Below are 14,605 nucleotides of genomic sequence, written 5' to 3'. Positions count from 1 at the left end.
AAAATTCGCACAAAGACGAAAAGATAAACGTGTACAGAAACACTGCTCACTATAGTGCGTTTTTGGCCTGCCCGGAAGTTCGCCCGCAGCACTGATTAAGTGACTGCGTTAGGAAGAACATGGATGCCGGAAGCGGCTTTCTACCGGAAATGAGCGTCGCCCAATGAGATTCATCGGTCGCGTCAAAGAAAATAAAGAAGATATCCAGGGACTTTAGTTGCGGCAGATACAAAGGAGGTGCGGTGACAACGGCGGCACTGGTGTCGGCGCAGTGTGGTGCCGTATAAAAAAAAACTATGGGTTCATATAGTATATACAGCCCACATATGCAGCCTAAACAGGTTCGCTGGTAATCCGTCCCGCCACTATTGTTATGGCCCGACGAACTTTCTTGTTATTAGCAAACATATCTAAATCATACATGGTAGTACAGGAACAGTGAATACGCATAATTAATAGCTCGATTTTAACAAAGAAAATCATGGCAACTTGAAAATAAAAAAGACGCACAGCACGTGTACAAAGACGACGGGAAGGCATGAAGATTTGAATTACACAAAGTCAGGGCGTCATCGGGGAAATGTACGCAGGACGCGGCGCAGGAAAATGAATGCGCTTGCAGACGCTCCGATGGAGCAAGCAACGATGCGCTCAGCCGCGTCGCGGTACAGCTTCGGGCGCTGCAGAACCGCGTTCAGGCGGAGGACACTAGAGCCACTGCCGCGACAGCCCACAGGCTCGGCAATGATATCCACGTCCAGTAGGGGGCGCCGAGCGCTTGCGTACGACTCCGGTAGGAGATACGGCCATCCAGCATGGGCATGATGGGTGAGCGCTTCTGCAGGTAGTGGTGCATTATGATGTCGTCGCTTATGTCTGCGTCAAGGAATATAATGACGTCAAAGAAAATCAGAGCGTCGAATACACTGGTTCATGTGGAACTTTGAAACAATACACCACTGCGAACTATATGACGGAATGGACAGCTTCTGTCAAATACATATGGGATACTCTGCAATAAATGCGTGTTTGTGAGAGAGCGGGATATAGAGAGAAAGGACGAGAAACCGTGCGGTTAAATTTTTGCTAATTGCAGCCTCGTAAGGCCAGTCGACAATCAAGAAACGGGAAGCATAGGGGGAATTATACATGTGGAAAATAAGAAAGAAAAGGGAAAGGAAAAGCGGACAAACACACAACATGCCGCCGGTGAGATCTGAACCCACAATGCGAGGGTTGTCAGTGCTAATGCCACGGACGGCATGATGTGTATATATATATATATATATATATATATATATATATATATATATATATATATATATATATATATATATATATATATATATATAGGAATAATTAATAAACAAATTAACGAATACATTAATTTTGCCGGTGTTGCGGCCGTGCTCCGATTTCCTGATGAAGGCTGAATCCCGGCCGAAACATGGGGAAGAATTTATGTAACTAATAAATAATTCATTGCAGACTATATATATATATATATATATATATATATATATAAATGAAATTTTTTATATTAGTAACACAAGAGGGGCAAGACACATGCATATTATATCCTTATCGACAAACCCACCATCCAGCTCATAGTTGCTCAACGGTAGCTTCCGCACTGATTGTTTCGCGGAAGCTATGGTCGGTGTCCCATTTGGTCGTCCTTATCTCGCAATGACATATACTATCAGTTGTACGGGCGACAGCATTCTATATTTCAAAGATCTAAATATCACTTGAAACTACGTACTTCTTAAAGCCACCCATAACATGCTGATCGACAGGTGCTCGCTGTGGTGACATTGGTTTCAGCTAGTTGGTTAATATCCCAAGTGAAAACATCGCGAAAAATCATAAACAACAAGACGACACTCGTCGTCCCGATCGTTCATGCACTGTCTCCATACCGCTCCCCGCACAACTACTCCGGACTGTCATTTGCTTCATTTTCCATCCACTGAGTCCCAGAAATGGAGTGGAACTTTCCGCTGAAAAGTGCCTATTCGGCCATGCGAAGGTCATTTATAGAGTGTCTATACAGTAAAACACAAAAGGCGGTGTATCACTCAACTGCTTGGAACTTTGTAGCCCCGTGGCACTCGCGTGAAGTCGTAGCCGTCGCCACCGTTAGCGAGGTACTGACTCATGGCCACCGTGTACCACTGTATCGAAATGACGCGCTCGTATGTGGGCGTGCGGCAAGACGTGCACAGGATGAGCAGGCTGGACACGATGCTCTCGTTGACACCAGCCTTGGCCTTGTACCGCACACGCATGCCTACTCGTGTCACCGTGCAACAAGTCAGAGAGGGAGAGAGAGAGAAAAAAAAACAAAGAAATAGTGTCAATTAGAAAAAAACAATGTTAGGAGAACATTTTCAACATTTCTTGCGTATTTCTGTAGATCCTTAATTGTTGCGTCGTGTGAGGCTTTCCTCCGTTGCCGACATTCACGCCTTGGGTGGGTAGTAAAAATCTCTTTTTTTTTAAATCTGATGCTGGCCTGATCTATGTTTGTTACGCGTCTTCTCCATTAAAGAAAGCGGGCCCGAATCCATGATGCCTAGAGAAAGAGTTATAAAAACTCATCGCCCTCGGCGACGCGAGGCCGTCAACAAAACTGCGTCCGCGCGACATACATGGCCCATTCGCAATTGGGCGCAGGTTTTTCGCTCACAGACGTGGTCACGACGCACGCTACCCATGGCCCATCGTATAAAAATAAAGCTTCATACGCCATTGGCCCGCAGCTCTGGTTCATAGAATACGAAATGGTCGTTTTGTAAAACGCTGCATGCAGGACTCGAAGGTCACGCTCAGTATGGCCCTTCAGAGAAATTTCAGTTGAATATTGAGAATGCAGAACTGGGTATCCTTGCTAAATGCGAGATGGCCAACCTCCTCCACATGGCGTTGGCATATTGACTACTCTGAGCTACTGAAAGCTAGAAACGCAACCGTTGCTATTGCCGACGTGGATTCGCACAACTAGCGCACTTTTGTGGCAATTTTTAGTGGCGACAAGTATTGCGCATGTCCTTGTGGCCTTTTTAGTGTTGCGTGTGCACTCTTGCGCTAGTCACATCAGCATAGAATACCAACTAGCCCGCTCTTATACGCTGCAAATTGAAAAGCAGAAGTTTTCTGTATTATTTTCTCAACTTACAGCGTGCGACCTATGTGCGACCACATAGCAATAGAATTACTGCATCATATTGCACGATTTTAATTTTAGCCTCATAATTCTTTTGCTGCAATGTCCCTTTACGAAACAGACAAAATATGCTATCTACACACAATGAAGCTACGTTGTCCAAGTGAACGTGTCAACACAGCAGTTTTAGATTTTCTCAAAGTGGTGGCATAGCATTGTAACAAACACAATGTATTCTGTAACTCAGCTGGATCGACATTCAAGTTGATAAACTGCTCATAATAGTGGCCTTACTGAGTATTATTTTAAAGGTGACATAGTTAACTTACAATTCACAGACAGCAGCTGCATATTCAGAATTTCATGAGTGGATCCGCGGCAAAACATAGATGGTGCTATTTATTATTCAGTCTTTTTTTTCTGTGTGTGCACGCGAGTGGGTGGTAGGAGGTCAAATTACATTTTATGTCAGTCACGAACCACCTCGCGCGAACGAGAACTGACCAGAGATTTGCAGAAACTTCGAGTAGGGCGAGGTATGTCTGCCCGAGTGCTCCATCATATTCTGAAGTGTGGTCCCCCGCATCGTGACGAAGACGTAGTTGTCGTTGAACGGGAACATCTGAAACACGTCCTCTAGCCGCACCTCTCCTGCACCGAAAGAAATTGGATGGTATTTTGGAAATTTCAGCTGCTGATTCAGTCAATGCGTACGTCTCCTTTCCGCGCAATTCATTAGAAGGATATGGGCTATATAGAAGGTGTAACTTGAAAAGCATGAGTTAAAACTGCCCTGCACCACAGCTCGGCGTCAGAATGACGGGTTGTTTTGTAAAAGCGGCAAAATTCTGGGTGGCTATGGGATAACTATAATTCAGGAATCGCAGTACGCGTAAGGCGCGCAACGTATACGACGTCATGCTTGAAACTCGGACTACGGCAGATTGCATTTCTTGCCGCGACCATTCAGTTTGCTTGAGTTACCTCGAGAAAGCAGAGCCGTTGTCGTGCGTTTGCTTGTTTCGCAACACTCTGAAGTATAAGGCTTCTGATTTAAGGTTTCTGGGGAGACCCTGAGCATCTTCACGACATGCCTAGCGACACATGATATGCTTGGAAGATGTACAGTCTCTAATAAACAGTGTGCAATTGGTTGCTATATAATTTTATCTAATTTTGATATTTACATTTAAATTATAACGTCGCCAATCCTACAAGGAAAGAGCCTTATCTTACTGTAGGGGGAGTCCTACAGCAACCACTCGCATTCCACAGAATAATCATTTGAAATAAGTTAAATCGTGGCTTTACAACAGTAACAATGACACACTGTGGTTCGACAGATTATGACCTTACAAACACCAAACAAGGAAATGCTACAACCAGGCGCTTGCATGCAACCAATCTTGGAGCTCTCGCCTGATTTAGATTTGGTGTGCCATTTTCTCACCATATAGGTAAAATTGGGCTATAGTGGATGGTTATTAGGCTATAGAGCATGGACAAGACACCCGTAGTGGTCTCAAAACGTCATTTTATTTTATTCCTTTGGAATATTAGGCGATTGCCAGTTGATTTCACAATAGAATGTAGACTTAGTTACGATGCACATGTCACAAAGTGCTATTTCTTCTTCCAGATGAGAAAACTATATATTGTGGTAAGGCACTTCGTGAAACAATTCTAGCTCATCTAATAGCCCCCCTCGACCACTCGCTCTTTCGTTCTGCCACAAATCGCACGGGCCAGAAGCGGTGCTTGCGACTTTAGAAGCTAGTACAAAACTAGCGACAGTGAAGTCATGGGAGGCATCTCACTCACTAAATTTCCTCTCCACTTTTTAAACATTTTCTGATATCTTCGATATTCAAACAAGTGGGCCGTGTAGGCATAACAAAAGCACCTACAAAAATTATGAGCAAGTTCAAGAGACCCTCAGGAACAAGGACCTTCCTAAGTTCCTTAATCTAGGGGGTTCCATGGCTACACTTGAACAAAATATTACATGTGATATCGTGGTTCAGAGAGGAACATGACAAGTTTTAACAAGGTGAGAATCGCACCAGCCACCTAATGAGAATAAGTAAGCGAAGGGTGTCAATGCACGCAGAAGAAATGGGAAAATGGTCGGCATATCTTACGTCGCGGCACGGTGTCGCACTCCTTTTCTTTAATAATGGGGCTTCGCGTGTCAAAACCATGACCAGGTCCTGAGGCATGCCGTAGTGAGGGACTCGGGAAATTTAGACAACCTAGAGTTCTTTGATGTGCACCTAAATATAAGTACACGGGTGTTTTCGCCATTTCGCCCCCATCGAAATACAACCTCCGTGGCCGGAATGCGATCCCGCGACCTCGTGCTTAGTAGGCCGGCACCATAGCCCCTAAGCAACTACAGCGGGTGAGGCGTCGCACTTCATGACTGAACGAAAAGACGAATGCGTGGAACATGCATGAAATTGCTGGCAAGATTTTCCTTATATTGAGCGGGAAGGCCAGTTTATATAAATCTGTGAACGGGCATCGTATGGCACATAATATTTACACCGAAATAAAGGGGGCCGAGTGAAGGCCAAAAGGTCTGCACTAATTAGGAAAAATTTCGCGGCAAGGCATGCTTTTGACGAATGATGGTAATCATCATACGGAATGGCGTTCATTGCGCATTCTTCCTTCCGCCGCAATATATTTTAGCCCCTTTATTTCTTACTAATGTGTGTGTCTCTCTATGTGTATGTTGTGTATGTGTATGTGTCTCTCTTTGTGTATGTTGTTCGGTGGGAGAAGATTGTTTTCTTTAAGCATACAAACATTCAGTGGCGTAATTGCGTAAGTGCGCATGTTTCAATAACATCGGCAGCCACGAATGCCAACTAGTATACACACTATAAAACTCTGCTAAAATGCTTATTTTAAACCTGGAGGTTTGCACGGTTTGCTTTATGTCCAGACACCTTACAGTTTTAGACATTTGATTTCATGCACACAAGCGCATTGTTCGCCATGCACCTACTCCGGCTTACTAGTTCTTGGGAAGACCGCTCGTAGACATAGAGTTCGATTTATTTGAGCTCAGATGGCGGTATGATCCTCGCATCAAGTTTCGCAATATATAAAACACAGAATGGCATCCGATTCTGACAAACCCATAAGCAATGGACTTACTTGACTCATGTCAAGTCTGATTCACTGAGACTCACTCGGACTCAGGATCATGTCCAAACCAACTCGCCTCGACTCACACAGACTCACGAGCCTTCGGACTAACATCCCGCAACAGAGATTCACTCCTCAACTGGCATGCTTGCGCGTTAGTAGTGATGATGATCACGACAGAGTTTGCCAAGCATCACATCCATTTCTTACGCTATTTCTTATAAATCTGACTTGGAATCGAGCAACACTTACAGCGAGCTTGCCATTTTGAGCGCGGTCGATTTATGCGGCAGTGATTCTCAGTCAATTAAGTCGATCGGATTCTGTGAGTATCAGTATAAACACATATTTCCATGAGTGTGTTTGAGTCTCAGAATACGTATGATGCCATAAAACAATGAGCCTGACTGAGCATGAATCCGTGCTACCACGAGTCTGGGTAAGCCTGCCTGAGTGTGATATTGGTGAGTCAGACCAAGTGGGCCTTACCGGGTCTCATTTTCATGGACTCGGAATCTGAGTGAGCAAGTGCGCGCCTTATCTTAATAATAATAATATTTGGGGTTTTACGTGCCAAAACCACTTTCTGATTATGAGGCACGCCGTAGTGGAGGACTCCGGAAATTTCGACCACCTGGGGTTCTTTAACGTGCACCTAAATCTAAGCACACGGGTGTTTTCGCATTTCGCCCCTATCGAAATGCGGCCGCCGTGGCCGGGATTCGATCCCGCGACCTCGTGCTCAGCAGCCCAACACCATAGCCACTGAGCAACCACGGCGGGTACGCGCCTTATCTTATTTATTCAGAGTCCTGGTAAGCGGAATAACTTAATATGGCTGAAACTAGGGATCATTGTTACCAATAATGTATTTTGTGACTACGTCTGAGTATGCCGCGTTTCATTGGCCAACCACTGGCTGTCAAACTGTTTGGGTATATACTAGATATAAACTTCTAAGACGTTTTATTTTACTTTTTATCATCCTGTTTGTTATCTGACTGTATCTTTTAGATTACCTGCATCGCGAAATTACCGAGGTTAAGAGCACGAGAGCCCCTAGTTACGGCTGTTTCAGGAACTGGCCCCTTCAAAACGAATGTTGTCAACATGTCCCCTGGCTACAGTTTGCTGCCTGCAAAAGAATGTATCAGGGAGGCACTCTTCTTGCATTAGCGCGACATTTTTGCACAGCGCAAGAAATGGTATCAAGGTTGGCTCCGCCAACGCGTTTTAAGGCTGAATTGCCTTCTAATTGAAACCAAACTACCTCTACGCACCACTTTTGGTTCGCTCATCGAAGCTGCTGCTCAAGGAGCCCGCGTTAATGACCACGGCATTTATTTGGCTCCAAGCGCCGGCGACGGCCACCTCAGAAAAGTAGTCAAACACCGCGTCTGCGAGCAGGTTCCCACCGTTGCACTCGCGCCTCTCGCAGGTTTCCTTGCTGTTGTCAATATATACCTGCAAGAAAATATGCAGCGTGTAAGGTCATACAAAATGGTTATATAAGCCAAATCTAAGACAATCTGCATCAGCTATCTGCTGCACAAGAAGCTCCCCAAATCCGCTACAAAAGAAACATTCTCTCAGAAGAATGAATACTCGCCAAAAGCAGAAAACAGATATTAAGAAAAAAAAACGATGTTTCGGTACCCGCACCGGTCTCTTCTTCAGAATAGAGCGAAAATACAGTATGTTGTCCTTTAAGAATTAACATTAAGCTTTCTTGCATAAACATCGGGTGTATTGTCACGTGTCCGGTTTAGTGTGTGATCAGTAGGTTGTATGCTGACGGATTCTAGAAAAAGGCAGGAAAATAGGGATTTCTCACTGGCGACGATTTACGCTGATTTGCCGTTTTTTTATTTATTTTTTATTTATTTATTTACAAATACTGCAATCCCGTTACGGGATTTTTGCAGGATGGGGATACATTATTATGACATGATTAGCAGAGCAAACAAAAGAAAAATTACATGTACTAGTAAAAGGACAATACAAATATCATGAAATAAAAGATACGCTTCGAGTACAACTGAATCAATGTATCTACTGCAAGTGCAAATGTAACAGAGGGAAAAATAAGAAAATTACACAATATTGGACATAAACAAATTCAGGGATGGCTGCAACACCACATAGTTGGACAGCTGATTCCATTCAGTTACGACCCTAAGAAAAAGTGAGTATTTAAAGCAATTTTTGCGGCTAGTGAAGGGGGTAATTGTGAGTTCATGCCGTTGCCTTGTAGCATAACCTGTTGAAAAGGAAATAATCTCAGAAATATCTACGCTGTAGTATCCCTTAATGAGCTGAAACAAAAATTTTCATCTGTAAATACGATTCCTTTGGGTTAAAGTTGGCAGATTGGCTCTACTTAGCAAGGCTGTTATCCCCGTGCGCCCAAAGCTGTTATATATATAACGAACCGCCCGCTTTTGAATACCTTCTACTTTATTAATATCTTTTTTAGGGAAAGGATACCATATTATAGATCCGTAATCCAAAAGCGGCAGCACAGTTGCGTTAAATGCAAGAAGGCGAACATCAGGTGCTGTCAGTCTCGAGGCCCTCCTGAGAAAGAAAAGCTTTTGATTGGTGGAATTGCATACAGTGTTGATGTGTTTGTTCCGTCTAAGGCCTTTAGAAATCCAAATACCAAGATATTTTATGTGCTCCACCTCAGATAGCAAGACATTACATGCCGAGTACTGGAAGTTCAGATTTCTAAGTTTGCGCGAAATTTTCATAAATACAGTTTCTACAAAATTGATAGCCATTTGCTCGTCACTACGCCATTTTACAACTTTTTAAAAGGCTTCATTTAGTCATAGTTGGTCACTGACGCTATCTATTTCTGAATACATTACACAATCATCCGCATATAATCTAATTGTCATGGGAATGTCATTACCGATATCATTAATAAAAACTAGAAACAACAGTGGTCCGAGCACCGAACCCTGTGGAACAGCAGACTCAACGGGATGCCTCCGAGAGGCATGGTTCTTGAGTAAAACATATTGATATCGGTTCGAAAGATATGCAGAAAGCCAAGTAGCAATTTTGGCATTACCCAGAGTAACATCAAGTTTGCGGTGTAGCTATTTCTGGGAAACCTTGTCAAAGGCTTTCGCAAAGTCCATGAAGATTGCATCGACCTGCTTACCTGAATTCATTGCCTTAGCGAAATCGTGTACAGTAGTTACTAATTGTGTGCATGTTGAGAAACCCTGAGTCTCCCGTGTTAGCAATGTGTCCGGCCAATGCATTAGAGGCTAGTGCCCTTTAGTCACATCACTGTGGTGTTGTCTGACATGTGTTATAAGGTTCATGGATTCACAGATGTATGATGTCTCACAGTCTCCGCACTGTATCTTATAAAGAACTACCAGGAAACGTGTCCGTTCCAAATGACATTTTGCGTGAACAAGACAGTTTCTCAATTAATTTGAAGACACATGAGAATTAAAACGCTATAATGTCTAAATATTCATTCTAGCGTTTCGGTTGTTGCAGGCGCGTAAGCAATGGGCACACGTTTTACTTTTTCTTTTTTCGAGGACTTGTCTTTAGGTGTCAGGGCTCATCGGCGTACTCGATTCCGCAGATGTTGACGGGGCTAACGTGTTGCCTGCAAGATCCTTCATTATTGTTCGCAATTCTTTTTGCCAAGGGTCTTCTCACGAGTACATTTGAAATTCCCGATTCAACAAAGACGCTGCCATGGAGCTCTTATGGCTCGTGGGATGTTGCAAGTCGAAGCTGAGGTAGCTGCCTGTGTGTATAGGCTTTCTGTACAGTCGCGATCGATCTGAAGGTGATCGCTCGAGCGGCGACCGAAGCTAGGAACAGCATCGCGTTGCGTCATCACTGTCAGTCGAGAGGAAAACTTCAGGTAGCTTTCCTCTCTTTCTCTCTTGCAGTTCCCTGAGCACCTGTTACTACCGTCTAGCAACTCGCAGCTTATCGTTATTTTTTGTACGCCCTAAATACAGGCAGCGGTGACACCGCGCGTGTCGTATTCTGCACAGAGGCGTCAATGTTAGCCATGATATGCATGAGGCAGCGACGCAAACGCATCGTTTCCCTGAAAGGGAAACAACGCTTGCAGCCTCGAAGAGCATAAAACGGGAAGAAGGCAGCGCAATTTTCATCTTCGCAATTCCGAAATTGGCTGTTATGCTGCTTGGAAGGATCGCCGGTCGATGCTCACGCGATCACCTTCAAATTGATCGCGACTGCACACAGTCATGTTCAAGCCGTAGGCGTCTGCTCCCCGAGGACGCCCAAGAACGCAATACGACCACCGTCGCCCTCCTTCCATTTAAACTTATCGCAGTAACTTCAAATACATTTATAATAGGACGCACGAAACGAGCACACTTTATCTTTTTCCGTTGTTTCATCCGTGGTCGGTTTCCGTGGTGAAAGGGGCGTCCTACTCCGGTGGCGGCTGCGTGTGACGCAGCGGGTAGACACTGGAGCTAGTTTCGGTATGTGCAATAAAGCGTCTCGTTGACACTGTTAGCTAAAGGAAAATGCAGTAACTTTTGGATACGTCGCTCTATCATGTCAACCTACATAGCAATAAAGTAAGGTGATGCACTTATGTGCAAAAATAAAATGTGCTTTTCCCTATATTGCGTTTTGCCGTGTTATATGTTTATTTAGTCGCTTCACTTGTTGCGCCAATGTGCGGCGCTCTGGCACTTATCACTTCGGCTGCCATTCTGCTCGTCTGCTCTTGTCGCTCGCTATGCAAGTGCACGTTTTTTTTGCATGCACTGCGGTTCAAAACGTTCTTTGTGTGCCCACGAACGTCCCGGCACTGACTGAAAAGACTGAGGAAAGGACACAAGGCGTGTTGCGTGGCTCTATGGTGTGGCGTCTCAAGAAGGACCTGCACGGCGAAATTTTCCTGTTGCCCAACGGACTAGAGGTAAGCACACTTTTTCTGCAATCGTTATGAACAAACAAGCGTATCCTTACAAAACAGCTATAGGACAAAACAAAAGATCTTCCGCGCTTGCTTTCGAGTGAATATCTTTTTTTTTTTTGGTTTGCCGTGGCACAATTGTCTGCGGCATTGTAAGAAATTGAAGCTGCTTGTTGAAAGTTGCACATGGGCCGATTGATGTTAGCTGACGCGCAGACGGAAATTTTGCTTCAGTGTATGTTAGCGGTGGTTCTTAATTTTTTTTTTCACGAGTAGAAAACTTGAAATTTTTATTTGCCGAATGTATTTACTTGCTGCACAAACTGGTTAGCCTATAGAGCATTCCGGTGACCAGTTTCTTCGTTGTGAAATTACATTTGAATGTTCATGACCACGGCAGAAGCCAAGAAAAAATCAGTTATGTAGTGGTCAAAGTTTGCGTTTTGAATTACAAGAAGTTGGATTTACGCGCTACGCGCATGACGACCGAGGTGAGCTTCACTTTCAACCTGCGCCAGAAGGACAGCATTTTTTCGTCGCTTCTTCATCCTCTCAAGCTTACTTTCGCTTTTAGGTGTTCTTTGATCGTGACAACGCGGTATTTTGACCATTTTTCAGATGTGACACATGACGAAATTCCGCAAAATGGGAAATCCTGGTGGGGCTGAAGTGGGAGCAGATGTATAAGGGCTACGGCCTCTACTCGGACGACTTCAGAGGAAGAGACTATACGCCGACCCCGTCTGTTATGGTCGGCTGTACCGACTGTTGTAGTGGAAGAGCGGCCCCTGATCGATGAAGGTAAGCAGGAAGAGTTAGTGGTTGCGAAACTGCTTCTGCAGTTAATTATTTTCGTACAGAAGTGAACTGACAGGGCACGGCGCAAGTGCCATGAGCACGGCGAGCCTTCTCAGTTCCCCGTCGTCTCTTAATGCGCCGGGAGCCATGTGACTACTCAGCAAAAATTGCTCCGCATGCGCCAACACTCTGAAAACAGTAGCACATTTGGAGTGTATTTTTGTCCTACAACAATAATCGTCATCTGGCTTGCTTGCGTTTCTTCAAAACGTTGCGCTCGCTACTTTCCTGTCGAGAATGCTATGTCACGCTGATAACGGGCGTGCCATTCGTGACTTTGAAATAGCGGGCTCACATCGTTAAAGAAAGGAAATGCGGGCAAGACGGAAGGCGATTATCGTTGTGGGGCAAGGTGCCACCCAAAGGGTGTACACTTTTTGAAGATCGACGACGCCGCGTACAGTCGCGATCAATTTGAAGGTGATGGCGCGAGCATCTATCGGCGGGCCTTCCAAGCAGCATAGCGGCCGATTTCGGAACTGCGAAGACAAAAATACGCTGCCTTCTACTTTTATGCTCTTCCATGCTACTTTTATGCTGCAACCGTCACCCCCAAGACTAACACGCCACATTTTTGTTCGTTTCCCTTTCATGACAGTGATGTGTGTGCGTCGATGTCACATGCATACCTTGGGTAACAATGACGCCTCTGTGCAAAAGTTGATAAGGTAATCGAAAAGAATTTGCAGGTTGTCTCGTGAAGGGTGACGGGAGGGACAGCTGCTCAGGGAACACCAAAAGAGAGAGAGGAGAGCTATCTGATGCTTCCCTCTCGACTGACGGCGATGACGTAATATGGCGCTGCTCCTAGTTTCGGTCACCGCTCGAGCGATCAGCTTCAAATTGATCGCGACTGCACTTGTCCGTTTCTCTTTATCGATTGCTCGTCTGCGGTGTTCGATGTTCCCGATTATAGGCTGAACTAGAAATTCGGAAGTTTTCATTGACAATGAGCGAATTCACGTTCGTAAAAAGTCGCGACACCCTTGCGCTACAGCATACGATACGGCAAAGCCAGTTCTTGCCCCGCGCTGCTCTCTTCTTAAGTTTGGTTTGCCGCTTTATAGCAGAAACTCTTACCGAGAAAAATTCCAATGCTCAGTTTTCCAACAGCCTTTAAACTATTGGAAGTTATTTTCCTATGATGGGCCTTTTGCTGAATACTGAAGCCGGAGTAAATGAAAGGTTCATTTACCTAGCCCTTACCAAAATGCGTCCGATTCTTTCATTGATCAAGAAAACTAGCTCTAACAAAACTCATGACTAGGATTCTGAGCCAGCTATTGAGAAACCAGTAATGATGGACATGTTACTTGATTATGTAGCAGCGCTAAAACTTGGAACTTTGCTTTTTTAAATTTGGAGGCATATTTCTGCTTGAAATACTACAACCAATCATAATTAGGACCTGCGTGGATTGAAAGTACTATTTTACGTCAACAGTTGTTTTTTTTTTTTTGGCACGTGCACTAGCAGTTTGATAGTGAAAAGGCTTTTCATGTCGTGTTTCCGTAAATGTGAAGTCATTTCATATGGCACAGATTTGTCCCCAATGAAATTCGCTCTACAATGGAACGTGCCACTCAAGCATAGACAAGATACTGCGCTTGTCCTGTGTGCCTGCGTGTAACTAGCCCAACAAGATGTTATAAGGATGTATCAGCCTCTACATGTTCTACACCACCGCAGCCAGACCAAAAGTGGAAAATGTACCAACCAGAGACCGCAGGTGTCATCAGCTGCCTGAGCAACGGTACACAAAGGTATCGCAAGTCAGCGAAATTAATGAACTAAATTAAATTAAATTTCCAGAAAGCAAGCATGAGAGAAGTTGGCGCATCATAAGAGCCTAGAGTTTTACCAACTCTTGAAAAGCCAGGTGGCATTGCATTATCACAACAGGATGGCAAGGACAGGGAGAAATGATTTCTGGATCATGGTGACCTGGTCGCGCACTTGTGGGAGGTGACCACAGTACTGAAATAAAAGCTACCCGTGATGCTACTATAAGAACTATTTTGCTCTAATAAGTGCCACATAGACTTGTGGCAGCAGTTCTGCTATGCCTTGCTTATGTTTTATTTAAACAAACATGAATCTAGATCTCAGAAAACAGCGTGAGAGAAGTTCGCTGCGAAAAGAAAGTTCCGAAAGCTTGAACATTACAAAACATTGCCTTACTGGTATTTCATTCTTTTCCTAATTCCGGTAGTTCAAGGCCAGAAATATTTAAAACATTTTCTTCAATATTTTCATGCACCTCGTGCAGCGCATTTTTTGTAGGCAATCGTTCCTACCACACTTGCACGCTCCTCTTTAAAAATTATTACACAGCTACCATACGCAGATCTTTGGATGCAAGAATCTTCTTGAGCTTACATCAACAAATTTGTTCAAGTACTAATGTTGCTTGACACTATGTACTTCAGTGGTTTCCTTAATATGGCAGAAGAGTGTGTCTGAGGGGGGGGGGGGGGAGG

The 14,605-nt window shown here is 44.4% G+C and overlaps 1 protein-coding gene across 1 annotated transcript in view; it reads right to left on the bottom strand.

Moving 5' to 3' along the window:
• Nucleotides 1-465: 465 nt before the first annotated feature.
• LOC142578219 (protein 5NUC-like) overlaps nucleotides 466-14,605 on the bottom strand; it is a 30,959-nt gene continuing 16,819 nt past the window's right edge. Inside the window, exons 4-8 of the mRNA XM_075687622.1 lie at nucleotides 7,606-7,789; nucleotides 3,646-3,820; nucleotides 3,182-3,191; nucleotides 2,087-2,273; nucleotides 466-876 (exon numbers count right to left, since the gene is read on the bottom strand). Coding sequence (XP_075543737.1) covers nucleotides 695-876; nucleotides 2,087-2,273; nucleotides 3,182-3,191; nucleotides 3,646-3,820; nucleotides 7,606-7,789 — 738 coding nt within the window. The 3' untranslated portion in view covers nucleotides 466-694. The remainder of the gene's footprint in view (nucleotides 877-2,086; nucleotides 2,274-3,181; nucleotides 3,192-3,645; nucleotides 3,821-7,605; nucleotides 7,790-14,605) is intronic.

This window comes from Dermacentor variabilis, chromosome 4 (genome assembly GCF_050947875.1).
Source record: "Dermacentor variabilis isolate Ectoservices chromosome 4, ASM5094787v1, whole genome shotgun sequence".
Lineage (NCBI taxonomy): Eukaryota > Metazoa > Arthropoda > Arachnida > Ixodida > Ixodidae > Dermacentor > Dermacentor variabilis.
This window is presented reverse-complemented; position numbering and strand designations above follow the sequence as displayed.